Source organism: Herpailurus yagouaroundi, unplaced genomic scaffold, assembly GCF_014898765.1.
Source record: "Herpailurus yagouaroundi ecotype Mexico unplaced genomic scaffold, PumYag 163, whole genome shotgun sequence".
Lineage (NCBI taxonomy): Eukaryota > Metazoa > Chordata > Mammalia > Carnivora > Felidae > Herpailurus > Herpailurus yagouaroundi.
The window spans coordinates 41481929-41505549 of NW_024412404.1; the positions used below are offsets into that span (position 1 = coordinate 41481929).

Here is a 23621-nt window from a genome sequence, read left to right on the forward strand (position 1 = left end):
CTCCTGTTCCTTTGCTCCAGGCCCTGCTACCAGCCAGCTGTGTGCCTAAAGAAGTCCCTTCTCCGGGTCCTAATTCTTTCTTTTTTTACTTGTAAAGTAAGTGGGCTGAACTAGTTGAGTCAGGAGACCTCCTCAGCTCTTTGCTTAGGTGAGTGTCCTCAGGGCAGCCAATGGAAAGGGAAAAACTCAGACTCTACCCTGAGCAAAGCAGGGCCCACATGCTCCTACCTGGAACATGGAGCTGCTCCTGCCGTCGGCCTCTCCCTGTCTGTGCTCAGAATCCCCTGCTTCGGGGTGCCTGGCTGGCTCTGTCAGTAGAGCATGCAACTCTTGATTTCAGGGTTTCAAGTTCAAGCCCCACGCTGGGTGTTAGAGATTCTTTAAAAATAAAATCTTAAATTAAAAAAAAAAAAGAATCCTGAGCTTCACCTAAGCTGATGGTAGCGCTGGAAAGGAGGCATCAGGGCGGGGCCATCTGCTACTGGTCTCAAGAAATAAGGACCTTTCCTTGTGTTTCCACACATAGTTCCCTGGCTGAGCAGCAGGCTGGTGTGATGCCTGTGGAGCCGCAGGGAGAGGGTCAGGCAGACAGCGGGGTGCAGACTCTTATTGAGGTGCTTTCACTTAGGAGCTTTATTTGGCCCACGTGGCTGTTTATAAGCAATGTTGCTAGAGCCTTCCAGATGACCTTTAATCCAATGCCCAGCATCACAGAACTATGTTTTACCAGAAATCCCAGGGATGTTTGGGTACAGCTCTTCCTTGAGGCTATTTGGAGAGTGTTTGGACTCCACAGTGCCAAGGCCTGCACAAAGGAAGGGCCTCTGGTGGGGTCTGTAGTTGGTCACTGCCCTCCAGGCCCCCATTTCAGTCTAAGACACGGAAAAGAAACTCCATCCAGAATCCTTTGCCAAACAAGTTAGTGATGCAGCTAGAGGAAGTCCTGCCCTTCTGCTCTCTGGTGACGCTTCTGTGGGTGACCACACCCTCTGCTGTTAGAAGAGGAAACTGCAGGTGTGAGGTTGGAGAAGTTGGGCTGAGTCCTGGCCTCTCCCACCTGGCAGGCTTCCGCCCTGTTCTCTGTAGCAGTAACAAGGGGTTTTTCCTGGCTAACCAGGGAAGAGAGGAAGGACTGTGCCTTTCCTCAGGGAAATAGTTCCTTTCTCTGCCGCATCAGCTCCATGGGCTGGCATGAGGTGGGCAGAATTAGAGCTCCGAAACAGGTGTGCAGGTCATTTTACTGGAAGGTTGAGCTAGAGGAGAAGCTTCCCTTGGGATTTTCATGCTTCCTGGCTTCCCCTGATCCCTGGTTCCCCTGGAGGAGTCCAGTGGCTGGCAGAGACTGTCATGTGTTAGTAACCAGGGCAGAACAAGATCAGAGATCGTGCTCTTCCAGCACCTATCCTGTGCTCAGCACCTACAAGAATCATTAAATACCAGAAGGGTGGTGGTGACCCTGGGCCACCGGTTCGCTGAAGGAACTCTGGCTCTTTGGTTCTTTCCAAGCAGGAGAGAGTTGACAAAGGCATCGAGACGGATGGCTCCAACCTGAGTGGCGTCAGTGCCAAATGTGCCTGGGATGACCTGAGCCGGCCCCCTGAGGATGACGAGGACAGCCGGAGCATCTGTATCGGCACGCAGCCACGGCGGCTCTCTGGCAAAGGTACCTGCTACCACCAAGCCTTCCCCTTCCCCTTGCCCCAGGCCCAGTTTTCGGGCTCTCTAGGACGAGTCTCTAACAACAGCAGCCCATTCAATAGTTCCCTTCCTGGCAGGATCTAAACAGCAAGTGAAGCCTTCCAAAGGGTGGCATGAGGAGAGCTTTATTGGGCCATTTCTCCTGTGTTTCCTGTGTGTATTTCAGATGCACCACGAGCAGTGACCATTGTGTTTTAGATTTGCCCCTTGCAATCTGAGGTCATGGAGGTGAGTGGAAGCCACAGAACAGTTACAGGAAAAGGCCATAGTCCACCCAAGTGCAAAAGAACAAGCATTGGCCACCCACGGAATTGACACAGGGCCCAGCTCTGGCTTGAAAGCCATGCCAGACCCAAGAATCACTATGGCCTCAGGCCCTCCCAGGCCTTAGATGAGAGAGGCCTGAGTGTGAGGCCAGCCCACTAACTTCCCTGCCTCACTGTCCTGCAGATATAGTGTAAGTGGCTGTGTGCCGGGCACCCTGTACCCACTGCCTTCTGAGCAGGGCCTTGGGGAAGGAGGATATGGCTCTCCTGTTAGAAGCTCACCAAGGTGGTCTTGGCAGTAGAAACAGCTGTGGTTCTTAGCAAAGGGCATCCCTACCAAACTGCAAAAGGAAAGCAGGCCTTTACATATACGTGTGTTCACAGCTTTTTCTACTTTCTTTCTCGAATTCCTCCACCTTTTCTTATTGTTTGAAGAGTAAGATACCCACAGTCCTGAATAAAATACCTACACATGTGATAGCACGAAAGCACTTCTCTTTCCATAAAGGACAAACTTAAACCCCTGGTGCAAATATCTGACTCCCTTTTGCCTTCTTGCTTGTTCTGTTGGTGTGCTAAACCCATCAGAAGTTCCGAGAGAAAGTCAGCAGTTATTAAAATCATTCAGTTGCTTTTGACGAAAGAGGTAGTATAAGGAGGGATTCATAGTCTTGTCCACAATTTCAATTAGCCAATTTCATGATTGGCTAATTTTTAAAAATTATACAAGTACCTGCATCACTGTAACAAGGCAGACAGTTAGAAAAGTTAGTATTATTACCTCTGTAGTCCACTTTAAGCCCATCCTTGGAGCACTCAGCATTAATTTGCTTTTTTGGATGTGTTTGCAGTTTGCAGAGGTAAGTCTTAGACCAAAATCTCTGTAGGGGACCAGAATAGTGAGCTTCATCCCAAAGATCAGCAAAGCACCTTGCAAAGAAATAGTCCCACCAAGAGATTCCTCTCTCACCCCCTGGCCCTTGGCAGACCCATGGAGAGACAAGGTTCCTGGGCCAAGGTAGGGAGGTGACTTCATCATCCCACTGACCTGGCCCAAGGAGAAGGGTGGCAGGGCCAGATACCATATGACCAACCAGAACCCAGAAACTATATAAGAGTTCATTCATGGCAAGACACTTGCAGCCCTTAGTGGCACCCATTATAGTGGGAAGCATCCCTAAGTGATCTTGGGCACTGGCAAAGACCTTGTTAGTCACTGTCTGGGGCTATGATAAGGGTAAACCTAGGGCTTGTGGCCCAGGAAGGGGAAGGACAGTGAAAAGCCCTGTCTTGGAAGGTGCCCTTCTGAAGTCTGAAGGTCACCCCCTGTTGTCTTCTACAAGAATGGCACTCTTCAGACCAGAAGTTTCTTGAGAGCGTGGTGCCTCATCTGCCCTGTGTGCTCGTACTGCTCTCACTCAGCTCTAGGGTGGGCTCATGGGCTTCACAGGGCCTTTCCCCAGCATGTCTGCAGAGCCAGGTTCTGAGTGGGATGTTAGGAGCCCATGAGGCAGCTTAGTGGTGTTGTTGCAGACACGGAGCAGATCCGGGAGACCTTGAGGAGAGGACTTGAGATCAACAGCAAACCTGTCCTTCCGCCAATCAACCCTCAGCGGCAGAACGGCTTCACCCACGACCGGGCCCCGTAAGTTCCTTGCCCACAGAGGGGGCTAGTACAGCTTCCTGAAAGCAGTGTTCCAGGGCTGGTACAAGTGGGGGGAAGTTTTGTTCTGAAGGGTCTGTCCCTGGGGCTTGCATGAGAGAGAACAATGCCCATAGCCCTTGTTGGATGGGCCCAGGGTCTCTGGGGCACACAGATCTGTGGGTCATAAAAGGGCCTCAGAGGGATCCTAGCAGACCAGAAATATAAACATCAGTAAATATTTACATGGGCTGTGTGAGCAGACGGGAGGCCAAGTTGGGGCAAAATCCCAGCCTTGTGGGAGCCCATTGTGCTGAGCACGACTCCCCTCCTTATCTCGGCCTCGGCCAGAGTTGCCCTTCCTTCCTTCCTGGAGCCTGGTCTCCGGCTGATAGCTGCAGCCCCAGGGGCCTCCCTGTCTGGCCAGCCCCATAGTGGATGCCTGCTGCTGAGGCCCTTTTTCCTGCCTCCCTTCCATGAGGCCCAGGGAAGGGAAGGGAAGTCCTTTGCAGGCCTCTGCTCCCTGTCGTGGGGCCCCAATAGCCCTTGGGAGAGACTGTGGCCACCCCTACAGGTCAGATCCTCTTCCTGCTGACCTCTCTTCCTCTGATAGGTGATAAGTGGTAGGCAGGGCTGGAGCTGGGCACCCCCTTCTGCCCTTTGAATCAGGGAAGCTGTAGGGAATAGATGCTGGCAAGGGCTGCCTGGGAGCTGGCAGCCCAGAGCAGAAACCTTGCCTGCCAGGGAGGAAGTTGCTGCACCCTGGGCTAAAAGGGAAGCACAGAACTCCTGCAAGACCAGGGTGATCTATCCTTCTTCTGAGAAGTCTTTATTACATGCTTGCTGTGTGGCAAGCTCAGGGCCCAGAGGGCCACCTAGGATATAGGCTCTTCCTTTGGGGGTGCGTGAACTGAAGTTGGTGTGAGTCTGGGTGTAGATGCAGTTAGTTAGAAATAGCTACCTCTTTGAATTCTAGCTCCATCTGCTCATCCATGATCCCCAGAAGTGGTAGTGATCTACTAGTCTACAGAAAAGACAAGTCAGCATGATCTGGAATAGTCAGGGAGGGCTTCTTGGAGGAGGAAGAACATGAGACGGACCCTGAAGGTGCCCTAGAACTTTCAAGCAGGAGAAGGAGCTGACGTGGATGGAACAGGGGAGGCCTGGCTGGTTAAAGTCAAAGCTTCAACCTGGGAGCAGATTGTGGAGGAGGGAGGGCTGGTTACTCTGGCTGCCCAAGATGGCTCACCTGGTGAATCTGCCGTCCAGAAGCTAGGCGGGTTGAACTTTTTGGCAAGAGCCTGGAGAAGCCTCCACTGCCACCTCCGAGCAGCTTTCAACTCCAGCCAGTGGGTTTCTCCAGCCATCTGCTTTGAAGTAGCTGGCGTGAGGCACCATGATCTTCCCCTGGCAGCAGCAGATGGCCAGGCTGAGGCGTGGGGCATCTGGAAGCTCTCCACCTACGAGTCTGGACCCTGTCCCAGGGCCATGCTCCTTCCCATGCCCTGAGCTTGGCTTCTCCTTCTAGGCCCCGTTGGCACTGGCGGGGAGGCCGGGAGGTACTTGAAGGCTTAAAGGCTTAAGCATATTGCCTATAACTTGTAGACTGTCTCAGTTCAGATGGCCTTGTCAACTCTGGAAGGTCCAGGTTTCTGGGAAGAAGGGCAGGGGCTCCTGCAGAGACACACCCCACTTGCCCCTCTTATATTTGTACAACAGGCTTGAAATCTCGCTCCCTGTCCTGGGCATACGTCCAGCTGCTGCACTTCCACACATTGTGGGGACCCAAGGATTCAGGGTTCCCGGATGCATACGTACAGCCCAGACTCAGCCCACCCCTGACTGGGCAGAGGGGCATTGGATCTGGTCCAAGGGCTATCTGTAGATGGGTGGAAATAGATCAGGGGTGCTGGCCCTTTGGGGTCATTTCCCTTCCCTTGCAGCTCAAGTGCCCAGTCAGGTCTCCAAAGTGCTGGAATCTGCAGCCTGGAGGGAATCAGAACGTCTCTTCTGAGGTTCTCGGTACTAGTTACCAATTTGTTAGCGATTGGTTGAGAAATGGTTCTTCCTGCTTTGCCAAGAACCTTTTCCAACACACTCTTCAAGTGTCTCGAGGCTCTAGCTCGCTGTTATCTCACGATCGATGATGATGGACTCAGTTTAGATCAGCAAGCACGATTGTAATATCTATGCTGCCCACTCTGGGACCTGACCCCGTTTCAGATAAACCACATGGATGCGACTGAGAAAGCCGGCCCAAAATGTGCTGGCACTAGTGTTTGCTCCTCTCCCTGTGGGGGAACAACCAGCGTGGGCCTTATTGTGTGTGCATGTCTGATTTTCCTTTAGTCAGGCTTTCTAGGCTGGGGCGCGCTGGTTCCACATGGGTCTGGGTATGGTCTGAGAAGGCTACAGTTCAGAAGAGCCGATGGAGCCTGGGCATTAGTGTGAACTCTGGCCCACTTGAGGGGGGCGTCGAGCCCTTGCTCTTTTCACACCCCAAAAGCAGCTGATGTCTCCATAGTGACTACTGTGTGCCAAGTAATGTTCCAAGTGCTTTATGCCACATGAGCTTAATTTATTCTGAGTCACTTTGTGAAGTAGATAATCTTATTATACCCCTTTTATAGGTGAGGAAACTGAGGTACAAAGAGGCTAGTAAGTAACTTGTCCAATGTTAGAAAAGGGTGGAGCTTAGGGCAGTCTTCCCTACTTGTGACCTTCCTTACCCCATTCTCAGGGACCGCATGAGGGACACACAAGGCTGAGGTACTAGTGACCCTCATTGGGGGACCTCATCTAACTAGTTGGAGCAGGACTAGGAACCTCTCACATGACACTGAGGACAAGACTGAGTCCCATGTTAGAAGCTTACTATGCTTATTTAACTCTAGGGAGGACATGTGGTCAGTTCGGTGCTTTCAAATCCCAGAGATAACGAGCTGTATCATATTTGGCTCGTTTATACCAGAATTACTTTTTGACACAAAGCCTAGTTTTCTTTATGTTCAGAAGCAAAACCAACCCTATCTCTCTCTCCCCTCTACCACCTCAGGGCTAGGGGATTTCTTTCTTCCTTTCTTTCTTTTGACCTTACTTCCTGCTTCCCAGAAAGGCAGGCCCCTCTGGGTAACCTGCTCCTCTCCCACTTGCGCTTGCCAGCCCTCCTCCCACCGCCTTCCTGGAAGGAGAGTCCTTGGCCCCTTTTGGGGCTTCTTTCAGGGTTTCACAACCCTTGCATTCCAGCCGTGAAATTTGTATCTGGCTTTTCCCAAGATGATCAGTTGAGAAAAGCCTCCTTCGGCTCACTGGCGCCTCCCTTCCCACTGCCCTCCCCGGGTGAGTTTGGGAAGCTTGGGAAGCAACTCCTTTTGGCCACTGAGAGCCTGGCTTAAGGACTGTGCCTGCCGGCAGTGGTAGGGACCTGAGGGGGAAAAGAGGCCCCGGGCTTCTTCTCTGTCTGAGGTTGCCTAGACTGTTCTGTGGAGTTTGGACTTTGCTCCCTAGTCTCTCACAGGGACTCAGAGGATGTGTGTGGTCAGGTGCACTGGGTGGGGAGCTTTGCATTTTCATAAACTTCTCTGATGCTGGGAACCTGCAGCAGTGTTCCAGGACCTCCCCCTCTCTCTGCCAGGGTCTCACTTGACTGAGGTTGGAGGACCTTTACGAAGCTCTCTGGGTCGCATACCCTCCCACAGAAGGGCAGGGCTCATGCGTGTGTGTACATATGTGTTGGCAGGAGAAGGTTCCTGACTGTGAGAAAACCACTTTGTAGTTGAGGCATCTTTAAAAAGCAAACTAACCATCATTTCTGAGCCAAGTTTCTCAGTCTTCTGGGATCATGCCAGCGGCTTTTAAGGCTTTTTTTTTTTTTTCATTTTTGCTTTTTTGCCTTAATTTCCTGAAGAATTAAGGTTTTTAGCGTGAATTCTCTGGTTGTGACAGTCTCCACTGCACAACCCCCCAACACACACACGCGTGCACATATATTTCTCCCCACTTTTATGAGTGTCTCTGCTCCCATCTGTTTGCCTTTTGGACGGAGTGACTTTGCTGCCTCTGTTCCCATCTTGAATAGCTTATAACCTGGCCAGGGAGTCATCCTTTAGAGAAACTTGTGTTTTGTTTTGCTCACCCTATGAGGTCTGTGATGAGTCACTAGGAGAAGAAAATATCTAGTTTGCATCTAGTGAATTGGGTGAAGGAAGGTGAGTTTCGGTCCGGGAAAACAGCTGGGCCATCGGGGCGCAGGGCTCACGTGCAGGGCAGTTGTGGGTGACCCTGCTCAAAGGATCCATCACATCAGTGCAGCGGCCAGCCCAGAGCCTGAGTCTGTCACGTTGGCTTCCCTCACCACTCCCACGCTGGGGAAGTACGGTTGTTTTCACTGGAGAGAAAACCCAGAAAGAAACAGCCCTGCTCACAGGGCCCCAGCCAGGCTCCACAGGGCTGATGGGAGGAAGGGCCCAGGCCTCTGTGATCCACGCATGTTGTGCTAAGTGCCTGCCTTTGTGTGCCTTTCTCAGAGACAAACATTTGAGAGGACAGAACAAGGGGCCCCACAGCAAATCCGGCCCAGGCCGATTGGTGTTTGAACTCCTTGCTCTGCTCCACCATCCCAGAGACCTGGAGCCGTGGCCTCAGAGTTCATGGCCAGCGTGTTGAATCCTCAGTCTACACGGCATCCCCCTTCTTCAAGTTGCACAATCAGGAGTATTTTTATCGCCCATCTTTGATCCTCAGTGTCACCCAACACTTCAGCAGTGAGTCACTTCTCCAGGGAAGGGAAAAGGAAGGCTGGAAGGTGAGAGCTGGAGAGAGGAAATGACTCAGTGTCTCAGAAAACAGAAAGCCAGGCGTTCTGGTGAGAGTGGGCTCACTCAGGAAAGCAGGCATCCTCCTCTCCCGCTCAAGGTGGGGGGCTGGGCAAGGGGGCGGGGTCCCTGGTGCCCAGAGGAGTTAATGGTTGCTGAAGGAATCCCCTCACCATCATGGCAATTTTGCTCCCTCACTCTTCTTTAGTCACACCCTGCCCCGCTGTTCCATCGTCACGTCCTGCCCTTGGGGTATTCACGGTGAAAATACGGTTCTTTATCATTTGGCTCCTGGTGTTTACCAGGTGATACAGCCTTGGGCTTAGTAGTAGCTGTGGAGGTGAGCTAGTGCCTTTACCCCGACCCCACACCTATACCCTGTCCCAATCCTGCCCTGAAGGGGGACCTTCAGCTGGTTTTTTTCTCTGGAAAGTTCAGAGCTTTCGTCAGCAGCCTGAAAGCAAAAGGAATAATCTCCCAGGCTAGAGGCGGAAGCCAGAGGTTGGGCTGGGCTCCGCATGCCAAACCCGCTTCACTATTGAATAGTTGCCAACTCTGATGCCCTGGTTCCCACTCCCGGGCATCTCCAAGGGGGAGGCCCCGAGTCGTGTGGCCAGTGCAGATGTCACCACTGTCACGGGACTGGGATTGTGGCTAAAGGGAGCCTCAGAGGTTCAGCTGCTCTCCTTTCCATGCCTGCTGCCATTGATAGAATATGACCAATAAGTACCCTTAGGCTTAAATGGAAAAGTTAAGACTTTTTGATCTGAAGAGACCTGGGTGGAGAGGAAATATGGATACAGTTCTGTCGGTCTGTAAAGTGTGGGTAGGGTGAACAGAGCATGTGCCATAAACTATACAGTCCTAGAAATCAGGAATCTCTCTTGACACTGGAAGCAGAGAGTGTTTTAGGATATGTAAAAAGTCACCTTATGTAGTGGGAAGCATAAATATAGAATGTGTTACATAGACAGGTGGTAAAGAAATAAATGGAAAGATTTAGATCAATTCCTGAATTACCGAGGTGTGCATCTAAGCTGTCCCATACACCACCCCTCACTGTTCCCACTACAGGAGGCATCCTGGGCTGGACAGGTTCTTGTGGCTGTGCAGGCAGTTTTTATCGAGCACTGCCGTGTGCCAGGCCCCGTGTTGTGGGCTGCTGTTGTCCCCGTTTGTACAAATTACAACATGGAGGCTTAGACAGGTTTTATAACTTATCTAGGGTCAGTAAGCTGGGAATAATTGTCAGACCCAAGATTTGAACCTTGGATTGTTTGAGCCAGGCCTCTTCACCACTTGGGTGCTGCCTTTAAAAGAGGATAAAGTGGAGGGGGTTCCTGCCAATCATAGGAAAAAGTAACTGGAAAGTAGGCCTTGGAAGTTTATACACCACTGTGCAGAGTAAAGCTGGTGTTTTAGTTTGCCTCGAAACCCATGAGGGTAGCAGGTCAGCGGGCACTCTTTGAGAAAAGCACGCCAAAAAATACAGTGAACTCTGTTCACTATTCCAGCAGAATGAGTGAGGCATACAAGTGGGGTACAGGAAATGGGGTCCAGCATGGGAAAGAAGCAAGGGGAATCACCAGGGTGACGGTGAGGACAGCTGTGCAGCAAGAATGGAAGGCAGCCAGTTTGGAAGGACCTCTGGAGGAAGGTCTTCGAAAAGATAAAATTTAGGGGCACCTGGGTAGCTCAGTCAGTTGAGTGTCCGACTCTTGATTTTAGCTCAGGTAATGATACCAAGGGTCATGAGATTGAGCCCTGCATCGGGCTGAGCGTGGAGTCTGCTGAAGATTCTCTCTGTCTCCCTCTGTCCCTCCTCCCTGCTCACTCACTCTCTCTCTCTCTCTCTCTCAAATAAAATTTAATAAAAGAGATAAAATTGATAAATACTTGATGTATATGAGTGTCTTGGGGAAATCTCTAGACCATTGGTAGTTTAGGATTTAATTAGTAATAAACACAGTAGAAAACCAAGATTGTTGTTAAAACCAAGGAAAATAGAAAACTGCACCAGGGAAGTATACTTCACTAAGAGTAGACATCATAGTTGTAACAGGCTCAGATGTAAACAGCCTTGGTTTCATATAATAATGTAGACACTTTATACTGATCCAAACCAACTTACGATACAGTTCTCTTGGGAAGGTGGGAGGGCTGGAGTAGGGGACAGAAGAGAGCTAAAAGCTCATATTCCTTAGTAGGAAGTCAATAGGTAAAACCTGAGAGGGGAATATCGGGAAGTAGAAAGAAATAAAGTATATCAGAAATAACGAGGAAAACATCAAAAGAGTCAGCCTACAGAGAGGATTGTGGTTGTCTCCGAGGAGTGGGATGGGAAGACTGCTGCCTGTTGGAATGAACCTGCCAGGACTCTGTGACTCTTTAAACTTTAAAAAGAATCATAAATAAAAGTCCAAGAAGTGATATTGTAGGAGCCGTTACAGCTCACCCCGTCCAGCGAAAGGAAAGGATAACCTGTTCTCACTGAAAATCACAGAATTGGCACCAAGGCAGCCCTGGACATGTAGAGGCACTTCAGCTGCCCCAGCACCGGGCTGAGAGCTGAAGGTTAGCAGCCGGTAACTGCCCGACAGGTCTCCTGAGAGCAACTATCTTGGCATAAAGGGAACAGTGAGGGGCACTCGGCTGTGCACCTGATGCTGACCAGCAGTGGAGATGGATGGAGTGGAAGTGATAGGGCGCTGGAAGAGAGCATCTGGGCAGAGCGAGATCAGGAAGGAAAACCCTGTGCCCTGTCAGAGCAGTGCCAGGCCCGTCGTCCCCAGATGGAGGGTCCTCACAGCCTTTTAGGGGGTTTTGTTGGGTGTTAAGTAAAAGGGGGTTCCATGACTAAGGTTGGAAGATGCTGGCTTACATAAAATGAAACTGGCTGGTTTGCCCTCTGCAGTCCTCCTCAGAGTCTTCAAAATGCCAACATTTTAGGTCTTTAACCTGAAACCCAGTGTGTTGCATCCGGCTCTTGCCCCATCTGCTTTTCCAGGAGCTTCCCTGAAACTAAGATGCCATCAAATACCCTTTGGGAAGCCCTGCCTTGGCTTCTAGGAAGTAGGTTGTTGTTTTGTTGTTTTTTTTTTTAAGAGTTCAGGGAAAAAAATAGATGTGTCCTTGTGGCCTTGAAAGCCCAGAACGAAACCCCACTCAAAGGGATGGGAAGTTCTTAAGGAGAAATACTGTGGTTGTTATAGTTGGCGTCAGGAAGACCTGGGGATTTTGTCTCAGCCCATTATTCATTCACTGTGTGACCTTGGGCTAGTTATTTAAGTCTCTGAGTTTCAGTTTCTTCATCTGTAAAATGGGGAAAAGGATACCTCTTAACAGAGTTGCCATGAAAATGAAAGGAAGCAAAGTATATAAAGGGTCTTCGCGGGGATGTGGCACCACGGTCTGCACTCAGTAAAGGGCCCCTCTTATTAGCATTGTGACTAGTCCCCTGGAAACTAAAAGGAGGTGTAATACCTCCAGGGACCAGTACAGGTATGTAGAGAATCTTACTTAACTCAGATTTCTTGAAGAATTTGAACAAAATCTAGAAGGAGAAGTATGTTATACCAGCAGAGACTATTAAGGAACGGGGTCAAAATAGGCTGAAACGCAAGAAGAACTGAGTCTTGCAACACAGTGCTGTGACCAGCAAAAAGGACTTTATTTTCTGTACTTCTGTTTGGAGCAACAAGAAGAAAACCTAAGCCCCATCGTTTGGACACAGTAACACAGAGAGAAAGCAAGATTTACTCCAGTTCTGTCATGCTTCCATCTCAAGAAAAACACAATGGTTATCAGAGTAGAGTCACACAGGCATTGATGAGAAGATGGAAAGCCACGATTTCACACTGCCTGGTCCACATGCATTGTGCCCCAGAACACCAGGCGAATTGACAGATGGGATTTATGAAGCTGGTGTCCCCAACCTTTGAGGGAATAAGAAAAAGGTGTTGGCAGACTGAAAGCACTCAAAAGTTTCAAAATGCAAAAAGCATCTTGCACTCTCCAAACTAGTGAGCTTAGTGTCAGCCATCAGGGAAAATTCTGGACTAGATTATAAGGCAAACAGGCTGTGAATACTCCTTAAGAGGCACAGTGAACCCTGAGAGTTGGCATGGATTCACGAAGAATCAGAATCAGGCCTGCTGGACCATCCTCATCTATTTTTAGAAATAGTTATGGGGAGGGCCGGGGCGGGGAGGGGGCACCCAGCTGACTCAGTTAGAGAAGCTTGAGACTCTTGATCTCAGGGTCATGAGTTTGAGCCCTACATTGGATGTAGAGATTACTTAAATGAATAAACAAATAAAAACTTTTTTTTAAATTCACCTTAAAAAAATAGTTACCTATTTCTACCTGATAGACAAAGGAAGTGCTATAGATCTATAGGTGGGGTTTAGCAAGACATTTTCAGAATGTCTTCTGACATCATTGTTGGCACGACAGAGGGATGTCCACAAGAGCATCCAGGAGGGTGAAGGACTTGGTGATGGGACGGTTGGGCAAATTTATAATTGGTTGGATGAGCCTACCCAGAGAGTAATGATGTCAGTCTGTCAGCCTGTCTGCCTGACCCTGTCCTGTTCACTGTTTAATCAAAGCCTGGGATGAGAACATTGATGGTGAGTTTATCAGTTTTGTCAGTGACTTGAAGTCAGGAGGGAATGGCAGTATGATGGATGCCAGAGTCAGGTTTCAGAAATACCTGGACTGCTTGAAACAGTAGCCAGATAATGCAGAGTCTGTCTCTCAGCTCCAACTAATCCACAGTACATACAAGATGGGGGAGAGGAGGTCTAAGCGCAGACCATGGGAGAGAGCCTGAGGGAGATGTTGACAGAGGGTGTGCTGTAAGAGTTGGTAATATGACGAAGTTATAAAGAATAGACAATTTGATGACAGTTTTAATAGAAATAAAATTTCCCAAACAAGAAAGCTCATAGTCCCTCTTTGATCTGCCCTGGTTAGACCACATGCTATATTTATTTCCACACATGACACTTCACTTCTGGACATGACACTCTGGCTTTGACATGCTAGAGTAAACGCAAGGGAGAGTGACGTGGATAGCTGGAAGATTTCAGAGCCATGTCTTAAGATTATAGTTGAAAGTCAGAGCCACAGATACTGGAAAAGAGAAACTGATGATGGCCTGTGGGAGCAGCTTCAGGGATTTGAAAGGCTATCACGGGAGGAGAGATTAAATTACTTCTGGGTAGTTTGAGGTCCAGCAGATGAGAATTGCAGGAAGACCATTGTGCTTTGTAGAAGGAAGACGGCCCTGCCGGTACCTCCCTTAGCAGAACAAAGGCCTCAAGGGTTTTTGTTGGCCTCTCAGAGGACCAGCAGTTGACCAGGGCCCACCGTGACTGCTCAGGGAGTCAGGAGCCCCTCAAACCCCATCTCAAAAGTCCCGTCTCCCAAGCTGAGGGCAAGGACCTTTGTTCAGAAGTAAAGACTGATTTGGCAGAGGCAGTTGGTAAAGGCAAATAAGTCCCTATTAAGCTATCAGCATTCTTGCAGGAAGAGCAGACAGACTTCTAGAGGCAGCCCCCTGATCCAGCCCAGATATATTTTGAGCCCCTGCTACATCTCAGGCACCGTTAGATGCTTCATGCCGGTCATCTTGTTCAATCCCCATAACAAAAGCGTATTATTATTTATCCCCGTCAAGAGGATACTGGCGCTTAGAGAGAGGGTTCATTATCTGCCTAAGGTCATGAGAGAGTCGAACCCAGCACTTACACGTTAGCCACTCTGCCACCTGAAGCAGTCCTTCACCCCCGGCCCCATATCCCTAGCAGTCCCCAGTGGGTGTAGGGCGCGCTTCCCTGGGAGCCCTTCTCCCTTCCAGCCCCCTGGAGCTCTGCCTTCTCTTCCACAGGGAGCTCAGGGCAAAAACAGCCCAGCTGAAAAATTAGGCCACGCTGGCGAGCACAGTACTTATTTTTTTATGACTAAGATTAAGCTGACAACCATGCAAAACATTGCAAACCTGTGTCGGCTGCAGATTTAATACCTCACCCAGCCACACAAATAATTCATGCTTCTGCATCGATGTCCAGAAAAAACAAATCAGCAAAAAGCTGGGCTCCTGCGTGTGTGCGTGTGTGTGTGTGTGTGTGTGTGTGTGTGTGTGTGTGTGTGTAGCAGCCGCATTTCCATTGAAGCAGCATGCCGGAAATACCCAAGCCCCAGGATTGCAGATCTAGCATTTTGCAATTTTTTTTTTCTCTTAAAAGATTAAAGTACGTTTTCAAATGATTGAAGGTTGGTGGGAGGTGTAAATGTGGGCACTTGTCACATTAATTCTTCAGATGATTAAGTTCTTTTCCATTTCTTTAAAGCTGTTTGCAGTTGGGTTTGATGTCCTCGTTCCGGGTGAGTGTGTTGTAGCAGTTACCAAGGTGACTTTAGCTGACTTTCAACAATTTATTTTTCCCTCCAGCGTGAGATGTCTCTAGCCCTGTGTGCTGTTGATTCTTCTCTCTCAGCCCTCCACCCCCCACCCCTACCCCAGTTGCTGTTCATCAGCATTTTGCCCATGCCAGAGAGGCGGGGATCCTCTAGTGGGCCCCGTAGGCTCAGAGGCCCCGCCTGGCAGCCAGGCTTCAGCTCCTTTTGAGCACACGGTGGTATGTCTCTGGGCCCGTTGTCAGAGATGGCACAGGGAAGCGATTGTAAGAATGACACCCTGCCTCTTCCCCTTAAACTCACTCTGACCTCAGGCTTGTCACCTCACCTCTCTGAGCCTCCATTTTCCTCATCTGTGAAAGAAGGGCTAACCATAACCTATACAGGGGGTGCTTGCTGTGAGGACTCAGGAGTGAGTCTCTGGCCTCCTCCCTCTGGGGCAGAATAGGGCTGCTGTCTTCTGAGTTCTGCTCTTGTCTGGGCCCTGAGGGCACCCACTGCGATGTGGTGTTTGGTGGTAAGGGAAGGAGATCTAGCAAGAGGTCCTAGGCTCCCACACTGGCCTGCCACAGACCATCTCTGTGGCCTTGGACTTGTTTCCAGCTCTCCTTTGTAAAGGAAAGAAGTAGATTAAACCACCTCAGAGTTTCCTGCCAGTCTTGAACTTCCATGACCCGCTTGGCCGTACGTAGCATTTGTCTCCTTCACGGGTCTTGTGAAAGGGTTTGTCAAAAGAGAAGCTAGGGCAAAGGGCAGTTTCAGAATTCACTTGGGCAAACCAGAGGAAGGGACCACTTTGTGACAGAGCGGTTACATCTGGGGGTGGATCCACACAGCTGATAGGACTGGTCCCCGTTACCTCAAGGGCTTTCGTAAACCACTGCCTTGGCAGGACCCTGGCTGCCCCATGTCACCCTCTATCCTTTTGCCTGCTGACCTCACACCCTCCCTCTGGGGAGGTTCTCTGCCTGTCGGGGTGCCTCACTGGCCAAAGGCCCTAGCACCTCAGTGCCCCCGGCATGTGAGGAGGTTGGGCCTGCCCCTCACTGACTGCCTGACTGTGGAGCCTGGACATCCTGAATGGCTCCTGTCCCTTGAATGATAAATAACTAGAGCCTCTTACCCAGTGTTTTGATGGACACTTGGGGAATTGTTCTGCGATTCATAGCCCAAACTAGGATCCGGCCTTTTGAATAGGATCAGTGGGTAACCCTCATTTCCGGCTGAGGCAGATTTGAGAGGCTGTCAGTGGGGGCAGCGGAATTTGAAAGAACATATCTTAGATTGCAAAGGGACCCCGTGGCCCAGTTGTGGGCAAGCTGTTGGCGGGAAGCAGGACAGGAGGGAGTGTGAGGCAGCAGTGACAGCTCACTGTGGCCAAGGCCACAGGCAGGAGGAATCTAGTACAGGGCCCCTGGGGCCTCAAAACCCAGCAGGATGGTGGCCTGGTTCTGCTGCCCAGCCAGGCCCACTGGTCTGACTCCTAAGAATCTGGTTTCCACCCCCTCACTGAGGATTGTATCATTTCCTGGTTAGATGAAGGATGTGTATGTCACTGCAGCTCCTAGCCATTAGCAGGAGCGAGCATGCTCAGAGCCTGCTGAAAGTCATAGCCTTTTCAGGGTCGGCTGGAAGGAAGTTCTTGGAGCTGCACCGTCTGGTACTCTAGCACTCCAGCTTTGGAGAACTTGGGAACTGAGACTCCAGGGTGGGGAGAAAGGGCTCCCAGATGCTCCTGCTGCTATATAGGGAAGAACAAGCCACTGCGAGGTAAACTTTTATATAGTGTATTGGCCAAAGATGAGGCTTTGGAACCCAATCTAACTTCGACCAGCTTCCAGCTCCATACTCCCTGGCAGTGGGAGCTGCACAAGTTACTTAACTTCTCTGATCTCCCAATTCCTTATCTGTAAAAGGGATATAACAATAGTACCCACCTCATGGGGATGTTGAGAGTAGTCAGTGAGAAGTGCTTTGCACAGCTGCTGGCATTTGGCCAGCACACGGTGAACGGTGGGTGTTGTTAACCACTATCATCAGTCACGGTCATTGTCATTATTCGGGAGCCCACCCTGAGAGACTCCCATCTTGCTGCTCCTCGTGGTATTTATTTACCTTGTGCTGAACCTGTCCCTGTGCTTGCTTTGCAGAAGCCGCAAAGACAGCCTGGAAAGCGACAGCTCCACGGCCATCATTCCCCATGAGCTGATCCGCACACGACAACTTGAGAGTGTGCATCTGAAATTCAACCAGGAGTCAGGGGCTCTCATTCCCCTTTGCCTAAGGTGAGCCCCACAGCACACAGCTCGTCCTCAAGGAGCCACCGGGCCTATGCGTGCCTTCTCCCACACACCTGGGTGGAGTCTGGGACCCAGGGAGGGAGGAGAGCCAGTCGGGCAGTTCCATCTTGGGCCTGTGGGGGGCCTGTGGACTCTGAACCAGGCTGTAGCACACACTGTGTGGAAGAACACTCCTTTGTCCAGAGAGGTGTCCCTCCAGCCTTACTCTCTTCGGAAGGCTCAGTGGTCTCGGCAATCTCAGACGCCCCTACCATCCCACAAGCCCAATGTCAGTAGCACTGGAATAGCAGGGCAGGGCTCTGGTGGGTCGGGCTCTATTTTCCTCTTCTTGTTGCTTTTCCCATGCATAGCGCTCAGTTCTCCAAACCCAGTGGCCAGCACAACAAACTCCTTGAGGGACCAAGAAGCCCAGCTGTGTCCTTTCTGCTGCTGTCCACAGTGCCAGAAAACCCAGCCCTGTGGCCAGCATTCAGCTCTCTGTTTGGGGATGCTGCACTGGGCTGAATCTGTTCAGCTGGCTTCTTGCATAGCCCTTGGGGTTTCCACCCTCACTTTTATAGCAGGGGAGGCGACCAGAATAACTCTGAACTCAGACAACATGACAAGGAAGAACGGGGTTACCCTGGTTTGGTCCCTCCCCACTGAGCCCAGAGCCTGAGAAAAGAGTTTGGATGCTAACCAACCTTGGCCAACCACCCTGGGCAGCAGGGCAAAGATAGCAAGTGGTCAGAACGAACAAGGGCTGGAAAGACCCCCCCACCAGGACCCCAGCCATTTCCTCCCCAGCTCCCTCTCTGGCCCAAGCTCAAGATCTTTAGACTGGTAAAGGGTTAATCCAAGGCAGCCTGAGAAAGCAAAGGGGCAGGCTTTGCTTCCTTTGCTGACTGGCATCTCTGGCTCACTAGTTGTCCCTGCCTGCCCTTCCCCCAGGTGTATTTCCAGACTGGGGATTAACAGGAGCTTCTTTTTTTTTTTTTTTTTTTTTTAATTTTTTTTTTCAATGTTTATTTATTTTTGGGACAGAGAGAGACAGAGCATGAACGGGGGAGGGGCAGAGAGAGAGGGAGACACAGAATCGGAAACAGGCTCCAGGCTCTGAGCCATCAGCCCAGAGCCCGACGCGGGGCTCGAACTCACGGACCGCGAGATCGTGACCTGGCTGAAGTCAGACGCTTAACCGACTGCACCACCCAGGCGCCCCTAACAGGAGCTTCTTGTGGCTCCCTCAGAGTGACCCCATTTGGCTTCAGCTTTGATGATGATGATGATGATGGTGATGATTATGATTTACGATTTATTTGTTTGTTTTGAGGTATGCTTGTGGCCTTGGGGCTAGCCATTTTTTTTTTAAGTTTATTAATTTATTTTGAGAGCGAGCACAAGTGGGGGAGGGGGGGAGAGAGAGAGAGAGAGAGAGAGAGAGAGAGAGAGAGAGAGAGAGAATCCCAAGCAGGCTCTGCAGTGTCAGCACAGAGCCCGATGTGGAGCTCGAAGCCACACACAGCGAGATCTTGACATGAGCTGAAGTTGATGCTTCACTGACTGAGCCACACAGGTGCCCCGGGGCTAGCCATTTTGTTCTTGTGGGAGGTCTCAGGAGCAGGTGGCAGACACTGCCCTGAGCACAGGAGTTGTGCTGCGAAGGCACTATGCCATCCTCCCTGGGGCTTGGGAAGTTTGTTTAGGTACTGCTTCACCCCCACCTTCAAAGTAAAGGGGGACATGACCCTGCTCTTAGTTCTGGGCATGGCCTTGGGCGTATTGCTAACTGCCTTCTCTAGTCTCAGTTTCCTCACCAGGACGTGAAGGAGGTGTACTCCACTGCCCCTGCAGGCCCTTTGAATGCTGATCTAGTGTCTCTGCTAGCTTTGAGCACTTCGGAAGAATGGCAGTAGAGAACTCGTGAGAGGTTTCTCTTGGACCGTGTTTGGTTACAGTCCCCTGTTGGCGGGCAGGTGGGCAGTCCAGAGGGCATTTGCCAGGCACCTTGTCCCAGGGAGCACAGCCCCCACAGTCCCTGAGCCTTGGCCAGGCCTGCTGCTCACTGTCTCTGTGTTCCTACCCCCAGGGGCAGGCTCCTGCATGGACGGCACTTTACGTATAAAAGTATCACGGGTGACATGGCCATCACATTTGTTTCCACGGGAGTGGAAGGCGCCTTCGCCACTGAGGAGCACCCTTACGCAGCCCATGGACCCTGGTTACAAGTGAGAGGCTCCTTTTCTTTCCCTACCTTTTTTCCCCCCTCCCTACCTTGTCTTCCGTGGGCTCTTCCCACACCTGCCTCCCCCTCCCCTCCCTTGGCAGCTGTTGTTGACTCCCTTCCGGAAGGGCTGGTTATGGGAAACCATGTGGAGTGTGGATGCTGCTGCCTATCCCATCAGCTGTAGTACTTCCCGGCCTCTCCGCCATCCCCTGAGACACCAGGGATAACTCTCTAGGCCCTGGCCATTGGTTTGCCATGGAAATCTAGGTTTGAGAGGTACCAGACTTTCCGCACCCCGGGTAAACCAAAGTCCAGGAAACCAAGGGTGAAGCAGGATAAGATGGAGTCTGGAAGCCACTTGCAGGTGCCTCTGTAGAAATGCCACCAGAACTCCTAGATAATGGACCTGTGGACCTGGACTGGGGCTGGGTTGGGCAGGCCTCAGCAGACAGAGCCTCCCTACTCCCCTCATCTAATGGTTGTCCTGTTCCTCCTAATGGAAACCCAGCTTTTCTGCACAGAAACCTGCTGGCTTGTCCAGAACACTTTGTCCTTCCTTTGCTCTTCTGGCTGGAGCACAGCTTCAGAGCCACTGCCAAGTGGGGTGCTGGGACCTGAGAGCCACAGGCCTCCTTCCAGCCCCCACCCCTGTCCCAGGTCTATAACTGGTGCTTGGCTGGTCCAGCACACTCCCAGATGTGTTAGGGGAACATTGTTTTTTTCTTTGTTTGTTGGGTACGTGGGAGGAGGAAACTCTACCTTACCTCTCTGAGGAGTATCAAGAAAGGGGATCCGACAGTAATTCAGAAATTGACTGTGCCCTGTTTATGGTATATGGAAGGATGGTTATAGTAGCGGGGAAGAGAATTATGCTGGTTTTGTGGGGTTAACCCTGTCTGGGGGGGTCTGTGAAACATACTTAACTGTCGATGTGGGCGTGTGTGTGTGTGTGTGTGTGTGTGTGTGTGTGTGTGTGTGTGGTTGAGCTTGCCATTGAATTTCTCCTCCTTCAGGCCAGCCCTCCCCGCCGCCCCCCTGCACAAATACTAACCCTTAATTAAAACAAACAGCAAACAAAGAATACCAACCACACTCCTCAGACTAAGTGAGGAAGAAATGGAAGCTAGTGCTTTAGGAATATTGTGTTCCATAAATTATCTTGCCTTTTTCCACTGTTGTTATTACATTGTTTCATAACAAAATTACTTTGAACCATAAAGTTATAAATACATTTTAAAAGTCCCACTTGGTAACATTAGATTTCTGTCCATGTGGTGTTGGTAGTTACTGTAGCAAAAGCTCTGAAGTGTAACATTTGAAACTAGCCCAGCACAAGTGGAAAGGGCCTCCCTGCCCCCCACCGCCCCACCCCAGCTATGTCCCAGGAAGCAAGGCTGCCTCTTGCTGGTAAGGAAGGGGGAGGTGGGGACCCAGCAGAAGGGTTAACAGATCATCATTCCCAGTAGATGACTGTGCTGACAGGTCTCAGAAGTGTCCTCAGATGGCATTTGTGTGTATTGGAGGTTCAAGCACATTTTCTTGGGAAAGTAGGGACCAGGGTCTCCCCAAACTCAAGAAGAAATTACCCCCAGTACGTTTTACATCTTCAAATCTGAACCTGTCCTTAGAGTCTTGCCATCCCCCTTAGAAAGTCTTCTCACCCTGAGGAGGGGTTGGTCAGCATCACCATTCTCATCAGCCTAGGAGCCCCAGCCCCCAGAGGACTCAGCAGATGTCATGATGCCCCTCAGGGCCCCCAGAATTCTGAATCCAACCGCTTATCCACAGGCTACTGGCGTTGTACTCCCAGCCCCACTCCCCTCACCCTGGGGCAGCCCCCTCAAGGGAGCTGGAGCACTGGGCACGGCCCCTCCCATGCACTGTTGCCCAGGGAACCGGAGCGGTGGGAACCAGCCGCTAGCCTCGGCATGTTTCAATAAAGTTGCTGTGCTGGGGAGCTGCTTAATCAAAGGCCTGTGTTACGGGCTCATTAGTGTGGTCCAGCACGGGCCAGCTCACAGGGGAGCTCCTAGGAAGGCTGGCTGGGGCCCCATTCCCCAAGCCTGCACCCTCACTCACCAAGGGGATTCTCAGGCCTAAGGAGCCCTGGGAAACCCTCTGCCCGTACCCCCCACTCTCCATCCGCCAGTCCTCAGCCATGGAGCCAACACCCAAACAGCTCTCCTCCCTGCCCTCAAAGCAGTCAGCACTTTCTGCATCTGACTGCCAGTTCGCCTTCCCCTTTAGGGTCTTGCCACTGTGGTCACGGGCAGCTGCCTAGCTTGTGGGAACCTGGGCTTGTAATTACTTGTGGGCCTCTGGGGCTCCCTCTGGGGTTGGTTGTCTCCCCAGGAGTCTGCAGGACCTCTTGGAGGTCTGGGATTAGGCTCATTACCAAAGAGGGGCCTCTCCACTGGACCAAGAAGGGCCCCAAGCCCCTCTGGAGGGAGTTCCCCAACACAGAGAGGACAGCCCCCCCCTGCAGGCATCTCTTGCGCGTGCTCCCAGGATCTGGGGTGTCTCGTTGGCCTCTGTGTGCCAGGCCTGTTAGGGACAGAGGAGCAGGAAGGAGCTGAATGCGGCAGGCCCAAGAACGTGAAGAGCTCTAGACTTCTGTTTTCTTGGCTGCTGCTTGAACTCTCCCTGTTGATCCCAGCTGAATGGGGAGGGGCTGGGATGACTTTCTTACATCAGCCTCAACAGCCTTGGAAGCCCTGCTCCCAGCCTTGGCACCTTGTTCTGGCTACCAGCCCGGGCCTGTTATCTCTTGGGGAAAAGGCATGGCAAAGACACCCCACATGGGGGAAGAGTGACAAAGGAGAGGCTGAGAGGAAAAGGCAGAAGGTGAGGGAATCCGGGCCCTCACTGGAGTGTGCAGAGTGGCCCCACACAGGCCTCCACACCCACCTTCTCCTGGGCCTGCACCTACCCTCTATGCTCCTCCCCTTCCCCCACTCTCCAGCTGCAGGAAAGTCAAGGCCCCAGCCCAGAGAAAGGCAGGGCCGTCTGCAACCCCAGGGTGAGCTCAGTGGACACTCCCTGCTTCCTGGAGGAGCTGGAGAGTCAGGAATCCTGCACCAATTCCATAGGCTTCTCAGTTTCCGGAGGTCAACACCTTGACTCCATCTGCCCTACCATCTGCTGTTTTCATCCTCGTGGAGATTGTAAAGCCTGTCAGCCAGCTCCAGAGCTTTTCAGGAGGGTCTCCAGGCCCTGGGGGAGGCCTGCCAGCATCCTCTCTTGCACACCTTCCCCCAGCATTCCACATCCCGGTAGCTTTAACAAGCCTCTCTCCCTTGAGGCTGTCAACATTGGGTTGTTAGTCTTCTGAGCAGAAGCCCAGCCCAGAACTGAGTCGTTCATCTATCCCCAGCCAGGGTTGATCTGAAGGGGGGAGAAGTCAGCCCCAGAGGTCACATGGAGGTCATATCACCAAATATGAGAATATTTTTTTAGGCCCTGCAATGCTTTCTCAGCTGTGTGGTGTCTGATAGCTCACCCAAGTGGAGCCCCCATTCCCAGCCGTCCCTGCGAGCCCTGATGGGAGGCTCCGGCCTCAGGACACGATGCCCAGCTGTTGTTCCGAGTGGGCTTGCCGCTCCAGGCCAAGTTTGGGAATCACTACTGGGCTCTGGTCCTAACCCAGTGGCTGACTCACCACTGTCCTCTGGACAAGCCCCCGCCTTCTGTCCTCATCCACCCATTTGGACGTTGTGTGGAAGACACTTGGCAGTCCCTGGCCCAGGCCCTGGGCAGCTCCTCTCCCGTGCCTCTACTGTTTCTCCTTCTTCTGGTAAACCTGGCCACAACCTGTTCTCCCTGGAGACGTTTGCCGTCCTGGGACCTCACTGTCCCAGGGTACACCCATCAGGGTTTAAATCCTAGCACTGTGCCTGGGGAGTACAGCACCCTCCCTTTAGGAGAAGACTGTGATGGCCCACTCTGCCCTCACAAGCCGGCAACCAGAGCAGGAGGGCTCTGAGCCTGCTCCTGGCCACCAAAGCCAACTTCTCACCACCCACTGAGAACAGGAAATGAGTGTGTGCCACACACACCTCTGCCCCCAAGCCTGGGGGGTCTCCAGGCTGTTTTCCGGCTTTCGTCTGGCCTGTTGGAGTCTGGGGAGGGGGGTGGACACAGACCGGACTGCTTCCTCGTCCTGCCTCCTCCTTGGCCATTGTGGGTGCCAGAGCAGCTCCTTGGCAGGCCTTACCCTGTAAACAACACATTTCCGCCTCTGAGAGAAGGAAAGAGAGGGAAGAAGAAAGCCAA

At 51.6% G+C, this 23621-nt stretch overlaps 1 protein-coding gene across 6 annotated transcripts in view; it reads left to right on the forward strand.

Moving 5' to 3' along the window:
* The window catches only part of SUFU (SUFU negative regulator of hedgehog signaling), a 124675-nt gene that overhangs the window by 83256 nt on the left and 17798 nt on the right, over window positions 1-23621 (forward strand). For 4 of the 6 annotated variants that reach the window (XM_040486290.1, XM_040486294.1, XM_040486292.1 and 1 more), the window contains exons 7-10: window positions 1507-1663; window positions 3498-3609; window positions 16994-17128; window positions 19212-19350. In XM_040486290.1, coding sequence (XP_040342224.1) covers window positions 1507-1663; window positions 3498-3609; window positions 16994-17128; window positions 19212-19350 — 543 coding nt within the window. The remainder of the gene's footprint in view (window positions 1-1506; window positions 1664-3497; window positions 3610-16993; window positions 17129-19211; window positions 19351-23621) is intronic. The other 2 variants (XM_040486291.1, XM_040486293.1) reach the window with 1 other exon arrangement.